The sequence below is a fragment of the Chiloscyllium plagiosum genome, chromosome 28 (genome assembly GCF_004010195.1).
Source record: "Chiloscyllium plagiosum isolate BGI_BamShark_2017 chromosome 28, ASM401019v2, whole genome shotgun sequence".
Taxonomy (NCBI): domain Eukaryota; kingdom Metazoa; phylum Chordata; class Chondrichthyes; order Orectolobiformes; family Hemiscylliidae; genus Chiloscyllium; species Chiloscyllium plagiosum.
Genome location: NC_057737.1, coordinates 4,804,258 through 4,819,972, shown reverse-complemented (window position 1 = coordinate 4,819,972; position 15,715 = coordinate 4,804,258). Strand labels below are relative to the sequence as shown.

The window sequence follows — 15,715 nt, the reverse complement described above, 5'->3', positions numbered from 1 at the left end:
AAAATGAGAGGAGTTAAATGAAAAGTCTCCATTAACAACTATTCACTTGCCAAGCGAGATCATTATCCATTCCTTTGTCTGTCTGTCCTTTGTTTGTCTCTTTTTGGGCTTTATCCCCACCTATCATTTCCTCCTTACTCCCTTCCTCCAATCTATCTTCTGCATATAAACTGGCATTTTCCTCGCTACCATCTGAGGAAGGGTCACCATTACCGAAACGTTAACTCTGATTTTTCTTCACAGATGCTGCCAGGCATTCTGAGCTTTTCCGGCAACTTCCATTTTTGTTTCTGATTTACAGCATCTGCAGTTCTTTTAATTTTTATTTAATGAAATTCCATCCTGTGCTCAAATCTAACATTGAAATGGAGCAATTAAACTAATTCCTTTTCCTCAATGTGTTAATTGTGAAGTTTGACAGTGGATTTCAACCACTGACTAGTGAAAGTCTACATTCACTGGTCAATGTGCCTATTGGAATTCCAACAATCCCTCACACTAAGATCAATCTTATTGGCAGCCTCGTGAGTAAGGCCATAGCCATCTGCTCATCATGTAAACTCGATGCTGTGATGAGGCATTTCAAAACTATCCTGCATGATATTGTGATTCGGAGATGCCGGTGTTGGACTGGGGTGTACAAAGTTAAAAATCACACAACACCAGGTTATAGTCCAACAGGTTTAATTGGAAGCACACTAGCTTTCGGAGCATCGCTCCTTCATCAGGTGATAGTGCTATAAATTCTGTGTGTTAGGATTGAGCCCTCCACTATCACCTGATGAAGGAAAAGCTAGTGTGCTTCCAAATAAACCTGTTGGACTATAACCTGGTGTTGTGTGATTTTTAACTCTGCATGATATTGGCTTCCTTGATCAAATCATTGCTTGCTGCATATTGTGAAAATTCTTGAATTTGTTCTCCAGTTTTGGTCCTGAGTGCTGCCCATTCTTCCTCAAATTACCTGGAAGGTGTGATTGTTTCAAAGGTTTGAGCAATGGGTAAAGATTGCTGTTTTACACCACTCCAGTGTGGTAAACCAACAAGTGGCTTTCTCCACTAATAGAATGCTGCCGTTAAGCCAAAAAGACCTTCTGACTATCTCAGAAGTGTGATGAGTTTCAGAGCCAATGTGATGCAAGAAAGGTAGACCATATGTCTCAATGACTGGCAGATCATATCAAACAACACATCCCGGTAACCATTTGCAGTGAGAAACATACTGGTTTTCTGCTCAACCAGGCGATACTTGTAAACTTTCAAAAAGTACATCCATATTTAAATGTGATTCTGCTATAGAAAGTTGCATATTAGGTAATTTAGACCATGCTAAAAATTACACTGGAAAGCAATTGGATTATCAGTTGAATTCACATTGTGATGCATTTGCATGTGCTAGAAGCTACATACATAAATTCACAGGACTTTATTTTCTGTAGGCAAAAGGAACTTGTACATATATTGTACCTTTTGCATAAGAAAAGGTTTGGGTGGGATGCTGTTTGGAAGGTCAGTTCAGACTCAATGGGACAGATGGCCTCAGGCTGCACTGTAAGGATTCTGTGATGCTATGTTTAAGGTATGTACTAATTTATTCAACTCGAGGATTTTGGAAATATATTTCAGTAATGTGCTAACATAGAAAAGAAAATCCTAAATAATAATGTTCTGTTTTAAATTGAATTGTTTTCAGAAATTTCAGTACAAACATCACTTTTTTGATTTATATTAAGGGCTTTGGTTAGCTCAGTTGGTTGGATGATTGGGTTGCCATGCAGATTGATACCAACAGCATGGGTTCAATTCCCACATTGGCTTGAGATTACTGTGAAGGACTCTCCTTCTCAACCTCACCCATCAACTGAGGCATGGTTACCCCCAGGTTAAACTACCATCAGTCATCTCTGTCTAATGAGAGAGCAGCCCTTTGATCTGGTAGGATTGTGGTGACTTTACATTTAAGGATGACTTAATAAAATGTATAAACCATTCTTAAATGTTTTACCCTGTTTTAAATGTCGTTTTTTTCATTCTTTTTTGATTTTCATTGATTACAACTTTATATTTAATTATAGGTTTGTCAAAGTGGATCCGTCAGCAAGTACGCCACCATTCAAATTTCAGCAATGCATTGGAGTCATTAAGCATGTTTGCCAGTAATCACCAGAAGGATGTTGATCATTTACCCAAGATCTGCAAAACAGTTGACGTACACATTGATAACAAAGATTATCACTCACAAATCGTCAGCTCAGAATTCTTGGAAAATGACACTCCAAAATGCAATGCGCCAAATGCTACAACAGGAAGTCAGAAGACTAATCCTAATGCTATTCTTATACATCCCTACTGTGATACTAGTAAAATGACCACTACAGAAATACCTGGTTAGTATTGGATGTCAGTTAGTTCTACAAACAACTATTTTGTTTAGTGTGACCTATCAGAAAAATGTACAAAGCTTATTATTAAAGCACAAAATGTTTAAATTCTCATCTCTAGCAGAATCCGTACAGCTAAACAGAGTTAATATTTCAGAACTGTGACCTTGCATCAGTTCTGATTTGTTTCTAAATTCCAGCAGTTTTGGTCTGGTAGAGATGTCTAATATTAGGGAAGAGAAAATTTTATGTATTTTAGAAGACGGACAGCAGTGAACTGTTTTTTCTCCTCACTTTATACTAAAATGGTGTATAACTTTTGCAAATTAGGTGTCACATGAAAAAAATTAGGTTTATTCACTGATATGGCAATTGCCTAAGTTCCTAATTTCAAAGAATATCGCCTCCATCATCAATTTTGTATTTTAATTCTCTAACCCACTTGAATAAGAAAGCTGAAGGATTGTTAAATAAAATTGCATTTGTTTAATTTTATCCCTTCAAAATAATTTAGTTTTGAGAATGAGATGACAAGACTACTTTTTGATTTTCTTGATTCAGTGTGTCAGCCCTGGGATGGTATTAGTTATAGAATACAGAAATCTGTTTCACGTCACTTTGGGTGCTAAATTATTTTCTCATGGATTTAAGGAAGTTGCATATTAATTTGCATTTAATTAATATTTGAACATAAAATAACCTCAGCTGACCTTTTGCTTCATCCAGAAATTGAGTATTGTTCTGAAAAGACACACGTTGTTGAGCCATTTTGTCTTATATATTCCATTTCATACATTTGCTGTCCTGATGAGTGCTGTATGGAAACTTTTGACAACATATCCTTTTTCAGAAATACCTTCCCTTTTGATCTTTCCATCTTCCACTCTTTCACTTACTCAACACCTATATTTCTAACTTTTCTTGATTCTGTTGAAGAGTCACAGCTTGAAATAATAATTCTGTTCCTCTCCACAAGTTTAGCCAGACCAGATGAGTTTTTCGACTTTTAGATTTACACCCTGTGCAGTTCATTGCTTTTGTTTCATCAGCTTAACCTGGGCCAGCACTTTTTTGTCCATCTCTAGTTGCCCTTGAGAAGGTTGTAGTGAGCCTACCAATCTTATCACTAACTTGATAATGGCTTTGTTTTGAGAATTCTGGACCACATTGATGATTAGAGGACTTCAATGAATTTTGAAGGCATATTCACAGTAATCATGACCTGAGTTGTTGATCTATGCTCAAATGCTGAAAAAACGTTGTTGAGATAAAAGTATGCTGTACTGACATTTAGTGACTCTTATTAATTATTGGCATGTCTTACAGATAACGAAGAAACAAATTCTACAACAATAATTACCAAGATTCCACTCTTCAAAAATTCTAAAAACAGTAACAATAAAGACAACTCAGGATCTATCATGCAGTATTTTAAAAAAAGACCTCTAACATCAACACCTATCCGAACACCATTGACACAGTCACAGATTGCACCTGTTCAGTTGGTGCAAGTGGTGCAAGATGATTATGAGAAGAACATTAGACAGACACAGCAAAAAATTGAAATGACTTCATTTCAGTTTGAGAGCATGCTACCGAAGGACAGTGGAACATCAATAAACATCAGAGAGGATTTATTATTAAATATGGTAGAAGGTGAATTACCGGATAATAGAGAAAACCAAACTGCTTATGACAGTGCAGGAAATTCTTATAACAGCTCCATGGCTGTGTCACCCTCCTCTGTTTTGGGGTTGTTAAGGAAGGATGACGTACAGGTAATGGGAACACCGGCCTTGGTAGATACTAATATGCAACAGCCAGTAGAAGAAGAGGACGTTAATGAGGATGAGACATGGTGTTTTACCCCTGAGCTTTTTGACGAGGATCCAGAGGAAGAATGTTTTCAAACAGCAGAGAAGGATAATTCACCAGATGTTGCTAAAGGTGACAATATCTGTGATTTTCCTGCTGTACCTGTGAACAAGGATGCTAAATCCATGAAAATGCTTCAGAATAAAATTGGAGGGCCCTTCTTCTTTGATAGGCTGACAAAGTCTAATGAAAATAAAATGAATTCAGGCTTTGAACACAGTTTCTGTTCCAATGTAGTAGTGAAAGACAAAATTGTGCCTAAGTTAGCAACACTGACAAATGAGGAGGAGGATGGCGCCATTCAAGGACCTCACCACTTTGGTGAGCTGGCAAAATCTGACAAAGTAACAAAGAACAGAAATCATAGACTGTCCAGATCTAGAAATAAAGGTACAAGCTTAATAAGTGATAATGTATGTGTGCAATGCCTCCACTTCCCTGCAGACAATAACTAATATCTAACTGATATTTGTATTATTCTGTCAAATTGACTCATTCTGATTTAAGAATGAGTTTAGCAATAGGCCAAGCTTTGTAGTTTTTGATTTTGTTTATGATGACGAGTGTTCATGTTGGGGAATTGAACATCTTGTGTAGCATGAGGTCAGATATAGAAGTACAGTGGGAAGAACATCTCCACTTAGTCCTAGCAATATGCTACAGTCCAAATTTTTGAAATGTATTTTCTGTACTATAATTTTTTAATTTGCCACATTACATGAATCTAACTATGTATATGAGGATCGATTTATCTTAAATTTGGATTGATTTTATGCCATGGACCAATGCCAACTATGAACTGAGATTTCTGTACTCATTTCACATGGCACTTACAGAGATACTAAGCAAAAGGATTAGGTAGATGTAAATCCAAGCTATATAAGAACAATAGATTTGAATGCCTTTTAAATACATATTAATCATAGTGGAATTACATTGGATTCTATTATGCTTTTGTTACAATGTGATGTTACTTAATTTAGTAAATGACATCCCAATGTGCTGAAGACATCTGAAGCCATTATATAGTATTATGTAGTCATGTAAAGTATGTTTACTGAGAAATTGTGTTAGTAAGTTATTTATCTGTGGGCTAGAGATCTGGAAATTTAACCTTAAACTATCCATTGACTAAAATAGACAACTGATAATTAGATCTAAAACTCAAAGCAAATAAGCTATGTGTTTTACACTACAGTAAGTGGAAATGTTGTTATGCAATAATAACATTTATTCTTAAACTATCCTGATATCAAAGCTATAGACAATGAACGTTGGCAAATAGTGGCTAGACTCTTAATTTGTAATAATGTTTTTGAACAATATTTTAGTGAACTCTGTATTACTGTCATTTGTTATGGCACATTTTTGGGGATCTTCTTTCGCAAAGAACACCAGTCTTTGACATTAATCATCCATTGTTTATCTAGCTACATTATTTAAAGGTTAAGTATTTTCATAGAGTAACCTACTTCTATGTATGGTATTTCATAAATGGTTTCATTTTAAAATAATTGTTAGTTAGAAAGCAAAAATCATAGTGAACCCAACATTGGTCCCTGTATTCATGTGCTCTGGTCCTGTTAGAATCACCTTAATCTTGCAAGTCAGGGAAGTAGAAATTAGTTTTGGGCAGAGGCAACAACATAATATTGGATCACTGATTGATTTCAGTCAGTGGAACTGAATATGTATGTGAAAAACTGCCAAATGATATCATCTACTTTGCAACACTACCCAACAACCTTCCAGAGTACTATTTGTTTCTATTTCATTATGTAGATTTTAAAAATAATTTCTTATCTGTGTCAGGTATAATTCCTGTTAATGATTTGGCTGATTTTTAATTCCTAATAATGAACATAAACAACCTGAAATCTAGGTCTCTCGGTATCATGTAATGAATCAAATTAAGGACAATGTGAAAAAGAGAGTAGAACTTTCCCATAGAATGTTTATTTTCTCTTTTATGAGATTGTTAACTTCATATGTAAGGTGTGTGATTTGGAGAACTGGAGAAGCTGCTTTTCACAGTTGAGTAACTGTGACACATTTGTATCAGAAGCTGTAAATTAAACTCTCTTTGTAAAAATAAAATATTTCAGATGGCCATTAAAGAAAATTTGTTAAACTTATTTGTTTTTAATTGCATATGTAAAGTTTATTTTGTGTTTTGAAAATGTTTATTGATTTAATGTTTTGGTTACAATAATAAATACAAAGCTGGTACATTTTTTCTCAGGAGGGATTCTTGTGACTAAATTTCATAGCTGGAATTCATTGTCAAAATGGACCTTGTATTATATTTTTGGCTTAGGATTTCATGAAATATGTTAAAATGTAATCCTTGGATGTCGTGATCATATAGTTGGCGTAATGTGAAGAAAATCTCTTTTGAGCTGGTAGCTCTTCATTTTAATAGCCATTTGGCAAATTGACAGTTCTCAGTTGCCTTCACTGATTTATTTGCTGCATTGCCTCTGAAGGAATGATATTAGAAAGTTTTATACATCAAATCTGTAGTGATTTGTTTCTTAAGGACAAGGTTCTGCCTCTTTTTGAAATAATAATTTATTTGCCTGTCATAGTTTGCCCATGCAATGCATAAATTCCAACAAGAATATAGTTTTCCCTAGTTCACTCTGAAACCACAGGGGGGAGTAAGAAAGGGGCTCAAAAGTGACTTGAATTTCATTTTTCTCCCCTTAGATATTTTGAAATCAACCTGCACAGAGATGGTATTACCCACCTGTGGTGCATGTAGAATTTGAACCTGGGTCTTCTGGCCCAGAAGACTGCACCACAAGAACCATTGATTCTGTTTCCTTTCTGTTTGTTTGGAGCTTTGTTATGGTGACACAGCTAAGAAAATCGACTTATTGGGAATCATGGGGCAAAATTCCATGTTGTAATACATTGAGGCTCCAATTGACTGTATCACGCAGTTGCTATTTTAAAGTTTCAATATGCACGAGAGAAACATATAACGCTAATTTTAAATATTACTCTTGGAGACCATTGTATCTCATTTTTGTTTAAATTAGTTATTTATACTAATACAAATCTGCCTTGTTATATGTTTTCTATTTTTGTCTTTCACATTTCTTCCATAGAACATTACAATATTGCCTTTGATGGGATCTCACTGGAGCTCTTTCACACTGTTCAAATGCCCTAGCTTCCATGAAAGGGAGGGGAGAGAAACAAGGATTAAGTTTCCCCAAATATGTACCAAAGTAGCCATTTTCAAGTTAATCAGCTGAATAATGAAGCTACCATTTGTGCTGAAGGTTGCTCTGGAAGTCCAAATCACTTCCTCACTGCTGATTTTTTTACCCACTTTGAAGGAAGTGGTAATAAACAATTTGCTTTTGAATTTTAGACAAATTTGTGCTTTGAACTTTCAGCCCTTCGTTACAAATATTGACCAAGAGAGCTCTGACTTCTAATTTCCTGTATTCTGATACAGCATTTCTGTCTTCACTTTAGAGGATCCAGGAATAACTAAAATCATGAGTTGGAAGGGAAAGATGAACATGGTGAAATTATAGCCAAGAAGGATGCACTACCAAGTAAAACTGATGGCACTGGAGGTTAACAAGTGTCCAAGTTCAAATGGACTCCATTGGTGTTTTTAGAGATGGCTATTGGGCTAGTAGATGCATTGGTGCTAATTTGCCAAAATACACTTGATTTGTGAAAGGTTCCTTCAGAATGGAAAGTAGCAGATTTAGAACCTCTATTCAATAATTGAGGGAGGCAGAAAACCGAAAGTTATAGACCAGTTGGCTTGATATCTGTTGTACAGAGGATATAAGGACTGATAACTAAAGAGATTATGATTGTACACTTAGAATAACTCAAGATAGTCAAGAAGAGTCTGCATCCTTTCATCAAAGGAGAGACATGTTTAATCAGTTTATTGGCGTTTAGGGTCAGAAGAACAATTCTGTACTATTTTGCTTGATTGAGTGTAATTTAAATTTATTTCACCAGACTGAGCTACAGATCTGTTAGAGCTATTAACTGCTAGAACTGTACAGCATTGAAAAAGGCCATTCAGTTCGAGCAGGAATTATCCATTTAATATCACACCCAACTGTTTCTCCAAAACATTTTTAAGAATCCTTTTTAATATATTCAGTTGCCTTTTGGATGCAAGGTCTGTGAAGGTTTGTAGCTCAGTTGAGGTTTACTCGCTGAGCTGTAGGTTTGATATCCAGATGTTTCATTACCAGGCTAGGGAACATCATCATTTGCGACCTCCAAGTGAAGCGAAGCTGTTGTCTCCTGCTTTCTATTTATATCTTTCTCCTGGATGGTGTTCCTGGGATTTGTGGTGATGTCATTTCATATTCGTTTTCTGAGGGGTTGATAGATGGCATCTATATCTATGCGTTTGTTTATGGTGTTGTGGTTGGAGTACCAGACCTCTAGGAATTCTCTGGCATGTCTTTGCTTAGCCTGTCCCAGGATAGATGTGTTGTCCCAGTCGAAATGGTGGGTTTTTTTTCATCCGTGTGTAGGGCTACGAGGGAGAGAGGGTCGTGTCTTATTGTGGCTAGCTGGTGTTAGTGTATCCTGGTGGCTAACTTTCTTCCTGTTTGTCCTACGTAGTGTTTGTGGCAGTCCTTGCATGGAATTTTGTGGATGATATTGGTTTTGTCCATGGGTTGTTCTGGGTCTTTTAAGTTTGTTAGTTTTTGTTTGAGTGTTGGTGGGTTTGTGTGCTACTAAGATTCCGAGGGGTCTTAGTAGTCTGGCTGTCATTTCTGAAACTTCTTTGATGTATGGTAAGGTGGTTAGGGTTTCTGGCTGTGTTTGGTCTGCTTGTCGTGGTTTGTTCTTGAGGAATCTGCGCACTATTATTTGAGTATCCGTTCTTCTTGAATACGTTGTATAGGTGATTCTCCACTGTTTTCCGAAGTTCGTCTGTGCTGCAGTGTGTGGTGGCTCGTTGGAATAGTGTTCTGATACAGCTTCGTTTGTGTGTGTTGGGATGGTTGCTGGTGTAGTTAAGTACACCACATCTATCCTGGGACAGGCTAAGCAAAGACATGCCAGAGAATTCCTAGAGGCCTGGCACTCCAACCACAACGCCATAAACAAACACATAGATCTAGATGCCATCTATCAACCCCTCAGAAAACGAACAGGAAATGACATCACCACAAACCCCAGGAACCCCATCCAGGAGAAAGATATAAATAGAAAGCAGGAGACAACAGCTTCGCTTCACTTGGAGGTCACCACTGATGATGTTACCTAGCCAGGTAATGAAATGTCTGGATATCAAACCTACAGCTTAGCAAGCAAACCTACACCCTATGCCTTTTGGATGTTATAAATGAATCTGATTTTACTGCCTTTTCAGAATTTCCAATCACTGTAACTTGTTTTTTTTAAAAATCTCAGTTCCTCTTGATTTCTTATTGGTTATTTTAAAATAGAAGCAAGTGCTACGTATGTAACAAAATTGAAATGTTATTTTACAAGTTCATTTACACAATTTAATAATGCTAGTATTAGAGTATCTGCAAATTGTAAGGAACTACGAGATTTTAGTGCCTTATTCAGCAAGAAAATGCTATTTTCCATGAGCAAGTCTTCTCAGCCTTCCCATTAGTTCTTAGAAGATTTGGGATTCAGTATTTTGTTTAGTGGATTTTCAGTAAGCTAAAATTGCTATCAGTATCCTCTTCATTTGGCATGTGACCAGATATTGAATGTTTAAAAATCTTTTAATTTAATATTAAGTTGCACTTAAAATGGTAGTTGAAAAATCACTGTTGTAAAGTGTCTCATTGTTTTTTCATATTTTTAAATTTATTTCTTCAGGCACTAATAATTCCTCTATTTATTCTGATGGGAAAAATCAAGTCATTATTCCTAACGAGGCTTCTGCAGCTTCATCAAAACAAGAATGTCTAGGGAACTGTTCAGATCAGCAAATTCATATAAGAAGTAGACAAAAGGTTGGAAAGGTGGATAGTGTTAAACCAAGTGCTCAAACTAAGCATGAAGTTGATATAGAAACATTAAATAAAACACCTGGCCAGAAGAAGAATGATCCTATTAAGTTGAGAAATGTACACAAACAAACCAAAATGAATAACTGCAAGTGGAAACAGTTAACAGATGGAAAGACTTTGAAACCCCACTGCAGGAAAATTGACCAGGCAGAAAACAAAAGCTTGTTTGTGAAGGAGTTAATGGAAAGATCCACTTTGAGTAGATCAAGCATGCAAATTCATAATGTGAAGGAAAATGCAATGAAGAGCAAGTCAATTTTATCTGGTACAGCTGGTTTCAAGAAACAGAGAAGAACTAGAAGAGAAAATATACCATCAAACAAACCACATTATAGATTGAGAAGCATGTATGCAAATGTACTGCCTAAAAGACCCACCCAAAATAGAAAGCAAACAGAAAAACAAAATGATGAGAAATTCAGCCTGGTAGCCCAGATTGTTGGGGCACATGATATACCCCATAGTGAAAAATCTAGCAAAATACTGTTTCCCAAAGAATATCGAAATAAGGCTACAAAGTCTTGTCATTCTAAAGCCAAAATTCAATTAAAAAAGAGAAAATGCGGAAGAAAATTTTTCAGCACCTGTCTTTCTACTACCTTTGAAGAACAACATAATGGAAAATCAAAAACTGCCAGAGATAAAGCATCCATTGTTCAGTTTGAACTAATATTGCCTGAGTATTATTCATCTCCATTAGAGATTGCCCAGTGCAGTGAAGATAAACTGCATAGTTCAATTTCAGGCTTAAATTGTAAAGATAACAATAGGACCGTTGTCCCAGGCAACAAATGTTCAGAGCCAGTGGACAGACTACTTCAACTGGAAAAGGATCCAAACCTGAATGAAACTAATCCAGCTTTTAATACAGGTAATGAATGCTGATTTTAAAGAAAGAATTGGGAAATAAATGATCTTCTGCAAAAGACATAATCTTTACAATGAAAAGAGCAGCACTGAAGATGAAAAATTTAACTTGAGGCAGCTGTGAATTTGTATTGTTTTTCTAATTGTAGATCACTGCAATTTATATTTAAAATATACTATTCAAGGAAATGACATCCAGAAAATAGTTGTTTTCAAGTTAACTGTGAAATTAATTATGTTATAGATAACCAGCATAGTTCTGAAAGATATAACTATAGTCACCAAACTATTGTCTCTAAACTGTCTCTAAATGTAGAGGCAAACATAAGTAAGAAAACATTCATATGTTTAGTGCGCCATCATTCCCACTCCACTACTCCATGGGTTGCAACATAAAATGCAGATTTTTTTCCAGCTATCAAGATGACAAATTAAATGCCTTAGTTATGTCATATTTTAAACAAAAATAAAACTTATTCAATAAAGATACAATGATTAGTTAACAAACATAGTCTAATATAGAAGTATAAATGCCTTTCCCTATAAATATCCCCACAAGCAAATACACACAGACTCTGTCTTCAGAAAATAAAAGTTTTCTCTGCAAAGATAGGCTTTCTGAAAAGAACACTTTGATCAGTGGGTCATTCTTGATGGGAAAGGATAAAGTATATACGTTCTAGAGCCTGTTGCTCCATCATTTTGGCAAGTGAGGTTAAGTCACAAATGTACACAATTGTCTCTGATGTCCTGCCGACGCAGCTTGTTCGGGAAATGCAATCTTGAGATGTTCTTTCAATCACTCTTTTCAAAAGATTGAATAAGTTAGACCCTGAACTGATGTAGAGTTTTTTTTTGGAAATTGGAGTGATCAGCTGGACTCCTTGTTCTGAGCAAATTTTCCTGCAATTCAGCTTGTAATTCGCAGGCTTTCCTAAAACTGAACCAGGTAAAACAACAACCCCTCTGAGCCAGCCACTATTTAAACTGCAGACCAGGTTCCACAGCAAAGCAAGCAGTTATTACCAATTGTAATTTCTAAGAAGCTGAGTTAAACAAAAATCTCCAATATCCACAGTAAGCCAGAATTTTTTGTTTAGAGGAGGGAGGTGTTGTGGAGTGGAGGCGATACCATGAGGGATGAGGTTAAGTGATGTAATCTTGAGGTTTTTAAAAACTTAGCATTTTGCAGGCTTTGTTTTGGAGTGTGATGCATGTTTATAATCCATCAAAATTTAATTCAAATGTGTTTATGGATTGAATGAAGCAGTGAGGGTATGGAATTTCTCAGTTGGAGCCATCTTGCTGAAAGAAGTTCACATTCAGCTTAAAGCTAACCCAGCAGTGTTCTGTTGGGATCACAAACAGAAACTGGCAGGCATCTTTATGATGCACATTGATGATTTTTTTCTGGAGAGGGTCGATAGAATTTGAGCAATGTATGATCGATAATATTTTTTTTTAAAAGCAATTTAAGATAGAAAGCCAGGCTTTTTTTTATTCACTCATGGGATGTGGGTGTCACTGGCTGTCCAGGCCCATGCATCGCTGCCCTTGAGAAGGTGGTGTTGAGCTGCCTTCTTGAAACATTGCAGTCCATTTGCTGTACGTAGACCCACAAACCTCCTGAGGATGGAGTTCCAAGATTTTGACCCAACAATGCTGAAGGAGTGGAGATATAGTTCCAAATCAGAATGAGCAGTTTTAGATTCATACTGTATTAATTCTCTATATTCCTCTCATTTGATCTGAAACTCCAACTGGCATAAGTGATAGTCACTCTTTACTGTATTTGAACCTGTGACAGCACCACTCCTAGAGTCAAGGAAACAGGCATTCATTTCCAGTACAATCATCCTGCTATAGGAAGGATGTTTTTAAACTGGAAAGGGTGCAAAAACGATTTACGAGGATGTTAACGAGAATGGAAGGATTGAATTATAAGGCGAGGCTGGATAAGCTGAGACTTTTTCCCTGGAATGTAGGAGGCTGGGAGGTAACTTGAGAGGTTTATAAAATCATGATGGGCATAAATAAAGTGAATAGCCAGGATATTTTACCACGGTCGGGGAGTCCAAAACTAGAAGGTATAGGTTTAAGTTGAGAAGGAAAGGATTTAAATGGACCTGAGGGGCAACGTTTTCAGGCAGAGAGTGGTACATGATGAAACATACTGCCAGAGGAATTAGCAGAGGCAGGTATAATTGCAGTATTTAAAAGACATTGTACATGTATATGGTTAGAAAAGGTGTAGAGTGATATGAGGAGAAAGTGAGGTCTGCAGATGCTGGAGATCAGAGCTGAAAATGTGTTGCTGGAGAAGCGCAGCAGGTCAGGCAGCATCCAGGGAACAGGAGAATCGACGTCTCGGGCATAAGCCCTTCTTCAGGAAGGGCTCCTGAAGAAGGGCTTATGCCCGAAACATTGATTCTCCTGTTCCCTGGATGCTGCCTGACCTGCTGCGCTTCTCCAGCAACACATTTTCAGCTGTAGAGTGCTATGAGCCCAACACACAAATGGACTAGTTCAATTTAGGAAACCTTGTCGGCATGGACAAGTTGGGCCAAAGGGCCTGTATGACTCTGAATTGTAAATCTGGGTAACCAAGGGCAGGTGATGAGACAAGCATATACTTGAAGATGCAAAAAGAATCTTAGCATGCTGGATTTCAAGAAGGAGTCGTATATAGCATTTGGGACTAAAGGGATCAAAGGAAATGGGGGAAAACCAAAAACAAGCTATTGTGTTTGATGATCAGCCATGATCATTATGAATGGTGTAGGAGTCTTAAAGAACCAATAGGCCAACTCCAAATAATTTTTATGTTTCTCTAATGCTCTGTGAGGTATCATGCTTCATCCATCATTTCCCAACCTCTCCTGCAGCATTGCCTGATTACCTCAACAAATCGTGGAGTTGGGCATTCAGCCTTGTCCAAGCCTCCTATGGTAACACATGCATCCCATCTTAGGTTGGGGCCACTCCTCTACAGCTTGGATTTTCTCACCTTCAAGAGTAATGCCTTCCTTAACAACAAAGTGCTTCAAGTTGCATGTTTTTGTCCAGAAAAGTTGCAACTTCTTTAGTTTGACATTTTAAGTTAAATTGCAATTGGTCACAAGTGTCAGGTCTTGCAAGGATTGAAGATGAGTATGACATCCATGTATTCAAGAGGTATTGAAACTTAAAGTCACCAAAAGCTTTATCCATCACACACATGAAGGTAGCAGGGCCATTGAAGATACTAAACACCATTCTTATATATTCAAAATATTTCCCGGTGTATGTTCGGAATGCCATTTTTTTCAATGTCTTGTTCAGTGATGGATTGCTAGTTATAACCATGGGCCAAATCAAGACTGAAAAATGCTTTACATTTTTGCAATGCTTCCTTATTCCCAGTAGAGAGTAAGGGTTGCTATGAGTCTTTGCATTGATTGCCAAGTAATCGATAGCTACTCAGTTTTCCACCTTTCCTTCTCATGTGGTCTAGGGGGAGGCGTTTGGACTTTTCTTTTCATACTCAATATTCTTATGACACCATCTTTCTTTCTTAGGGTTAAAGATACATAGATCATGTAAAGGTAGTGCTAACAGAAGATCTGCAAGGAATATCTGTAAAGAGAAGAGGATTCCATCACATGGAGTAGGCCAGCCAATTTTAAAAAAAGTCTCCAGCATTTTGACATTTGCTTCTAACTATAATATTAATTCATAAACTGTGTATTTTGATATAATTTGTACTAATAAGTATACATATTTCATTTAGTAATAAGTTTTTTAATGAGGGCATTTCACTAATAAAAGATGCTGCATTTTTGATGCATTTTTCCTGGCAATTTTCCTGTCTCTTCCGATGTACTCCTTTGGGTCTGACTACAAAATGCATCACAAAGTAGCCATGCTTCTTTTTACGGCCTAGAACATGATACTGAGCTGTAGAAAACATCATTAAAGCTATGTTCTTAGCTCTTCCACACATACATTGATTACTGATCAGATATGGGAACCCTGGATGATTGCTCTACTTGAGACTGGGACTATGAGGTCAATTGTGGCAGTTCTGCTCTGATTGCTATCACAACTCAACTCAAATTGTTAGTTGAACCAGGGCCCTCCATACTTGGGTTTCTACTATTCATTTAACTAATTCCCCTATTTGAGGCATTTGGTACTTTGTAGCTTTATCTGTTGTCCTTGAAAGTACAAACATGCTAATTTCTGAATATGTAGAATCATTTACAAATATAGAACAGAAGTAGGCCGTTTGACCCTTCAAGACTGTTCCACCTTTCAATAGCATCATGGCTGATCCTCTATCTCAATGACATATTTCTATTTTTTTACCCATAGTCCTGATGTATTTCAAGTCTAGAAATTTACTTCCTATCTTTCTTGAATATATTCAGTGACTTGGCCTTGACAGCCTTCTGTGATAAAGAATTCCACAGTGAAGAATTTTTTTCCTCATCTCAGTTCTAAATTATTTACCTCATATCCTGAAATATTGTCCCCTCGTTCAAGAGTACCCAACTAAGAAAAATGTCTTCCCCGTATCTA

The 15,715-nt window shown here is 36.7% G+C and overlaps 2 protein-coding genes across 4 annotated transcripts in view; both read left to right on the top strand.

The window, feature by feature from the left end:
• brip1 (BRCA1 interacting helicase 1) overlaps window positions 1-5,570 on the top strand; it is a 231,834-nt gene extending 226,264 nt beyond the window's left edge. For all 3 annotated transcript variants that reach the window (XM_043718107.1, XM_043718106.1, XM_043718108.1), the window contains 2 exons: window positions 2,076-2,387; window positions 3,708-5,570. In XM_043718107.1, coding sequence (XP_043574042.1) covers window positions 2,076-2,387; window positions 3,708-4,711 — 1,316 coding nt within the window. In that variant the 3' untranslated portion in view covers window positions 4,712-5,570. The remainder of the gene's footprint in view (window positions 1-2,075; window positions 2,388-3,707) is intronic.
• A 1,912-nt stretch (window positions 5,571-7,482) lies between these two features.
• On the top strand, window positions 7,483-14,970 carry LOC122564208. Its single transcript, XM_043718903.1, has 3 exons — window positions 7,483-7,609; window positions 10,095-11,159; window positions 14,713-14,970. The coding sequence occupies exons 1-3, from the start codon at window positions 7,483-7,485 to the stop codon at window positions 14,871-14,873; spliced, it is 1,353 nt and encodes a 450-aa protein (XP_043574838.1). The 3' UTR covers window positions 14,874-14,970.
• The last annotated feature ends 745 nt before the right edge of the window (window positions 14,971-15,715 follow it).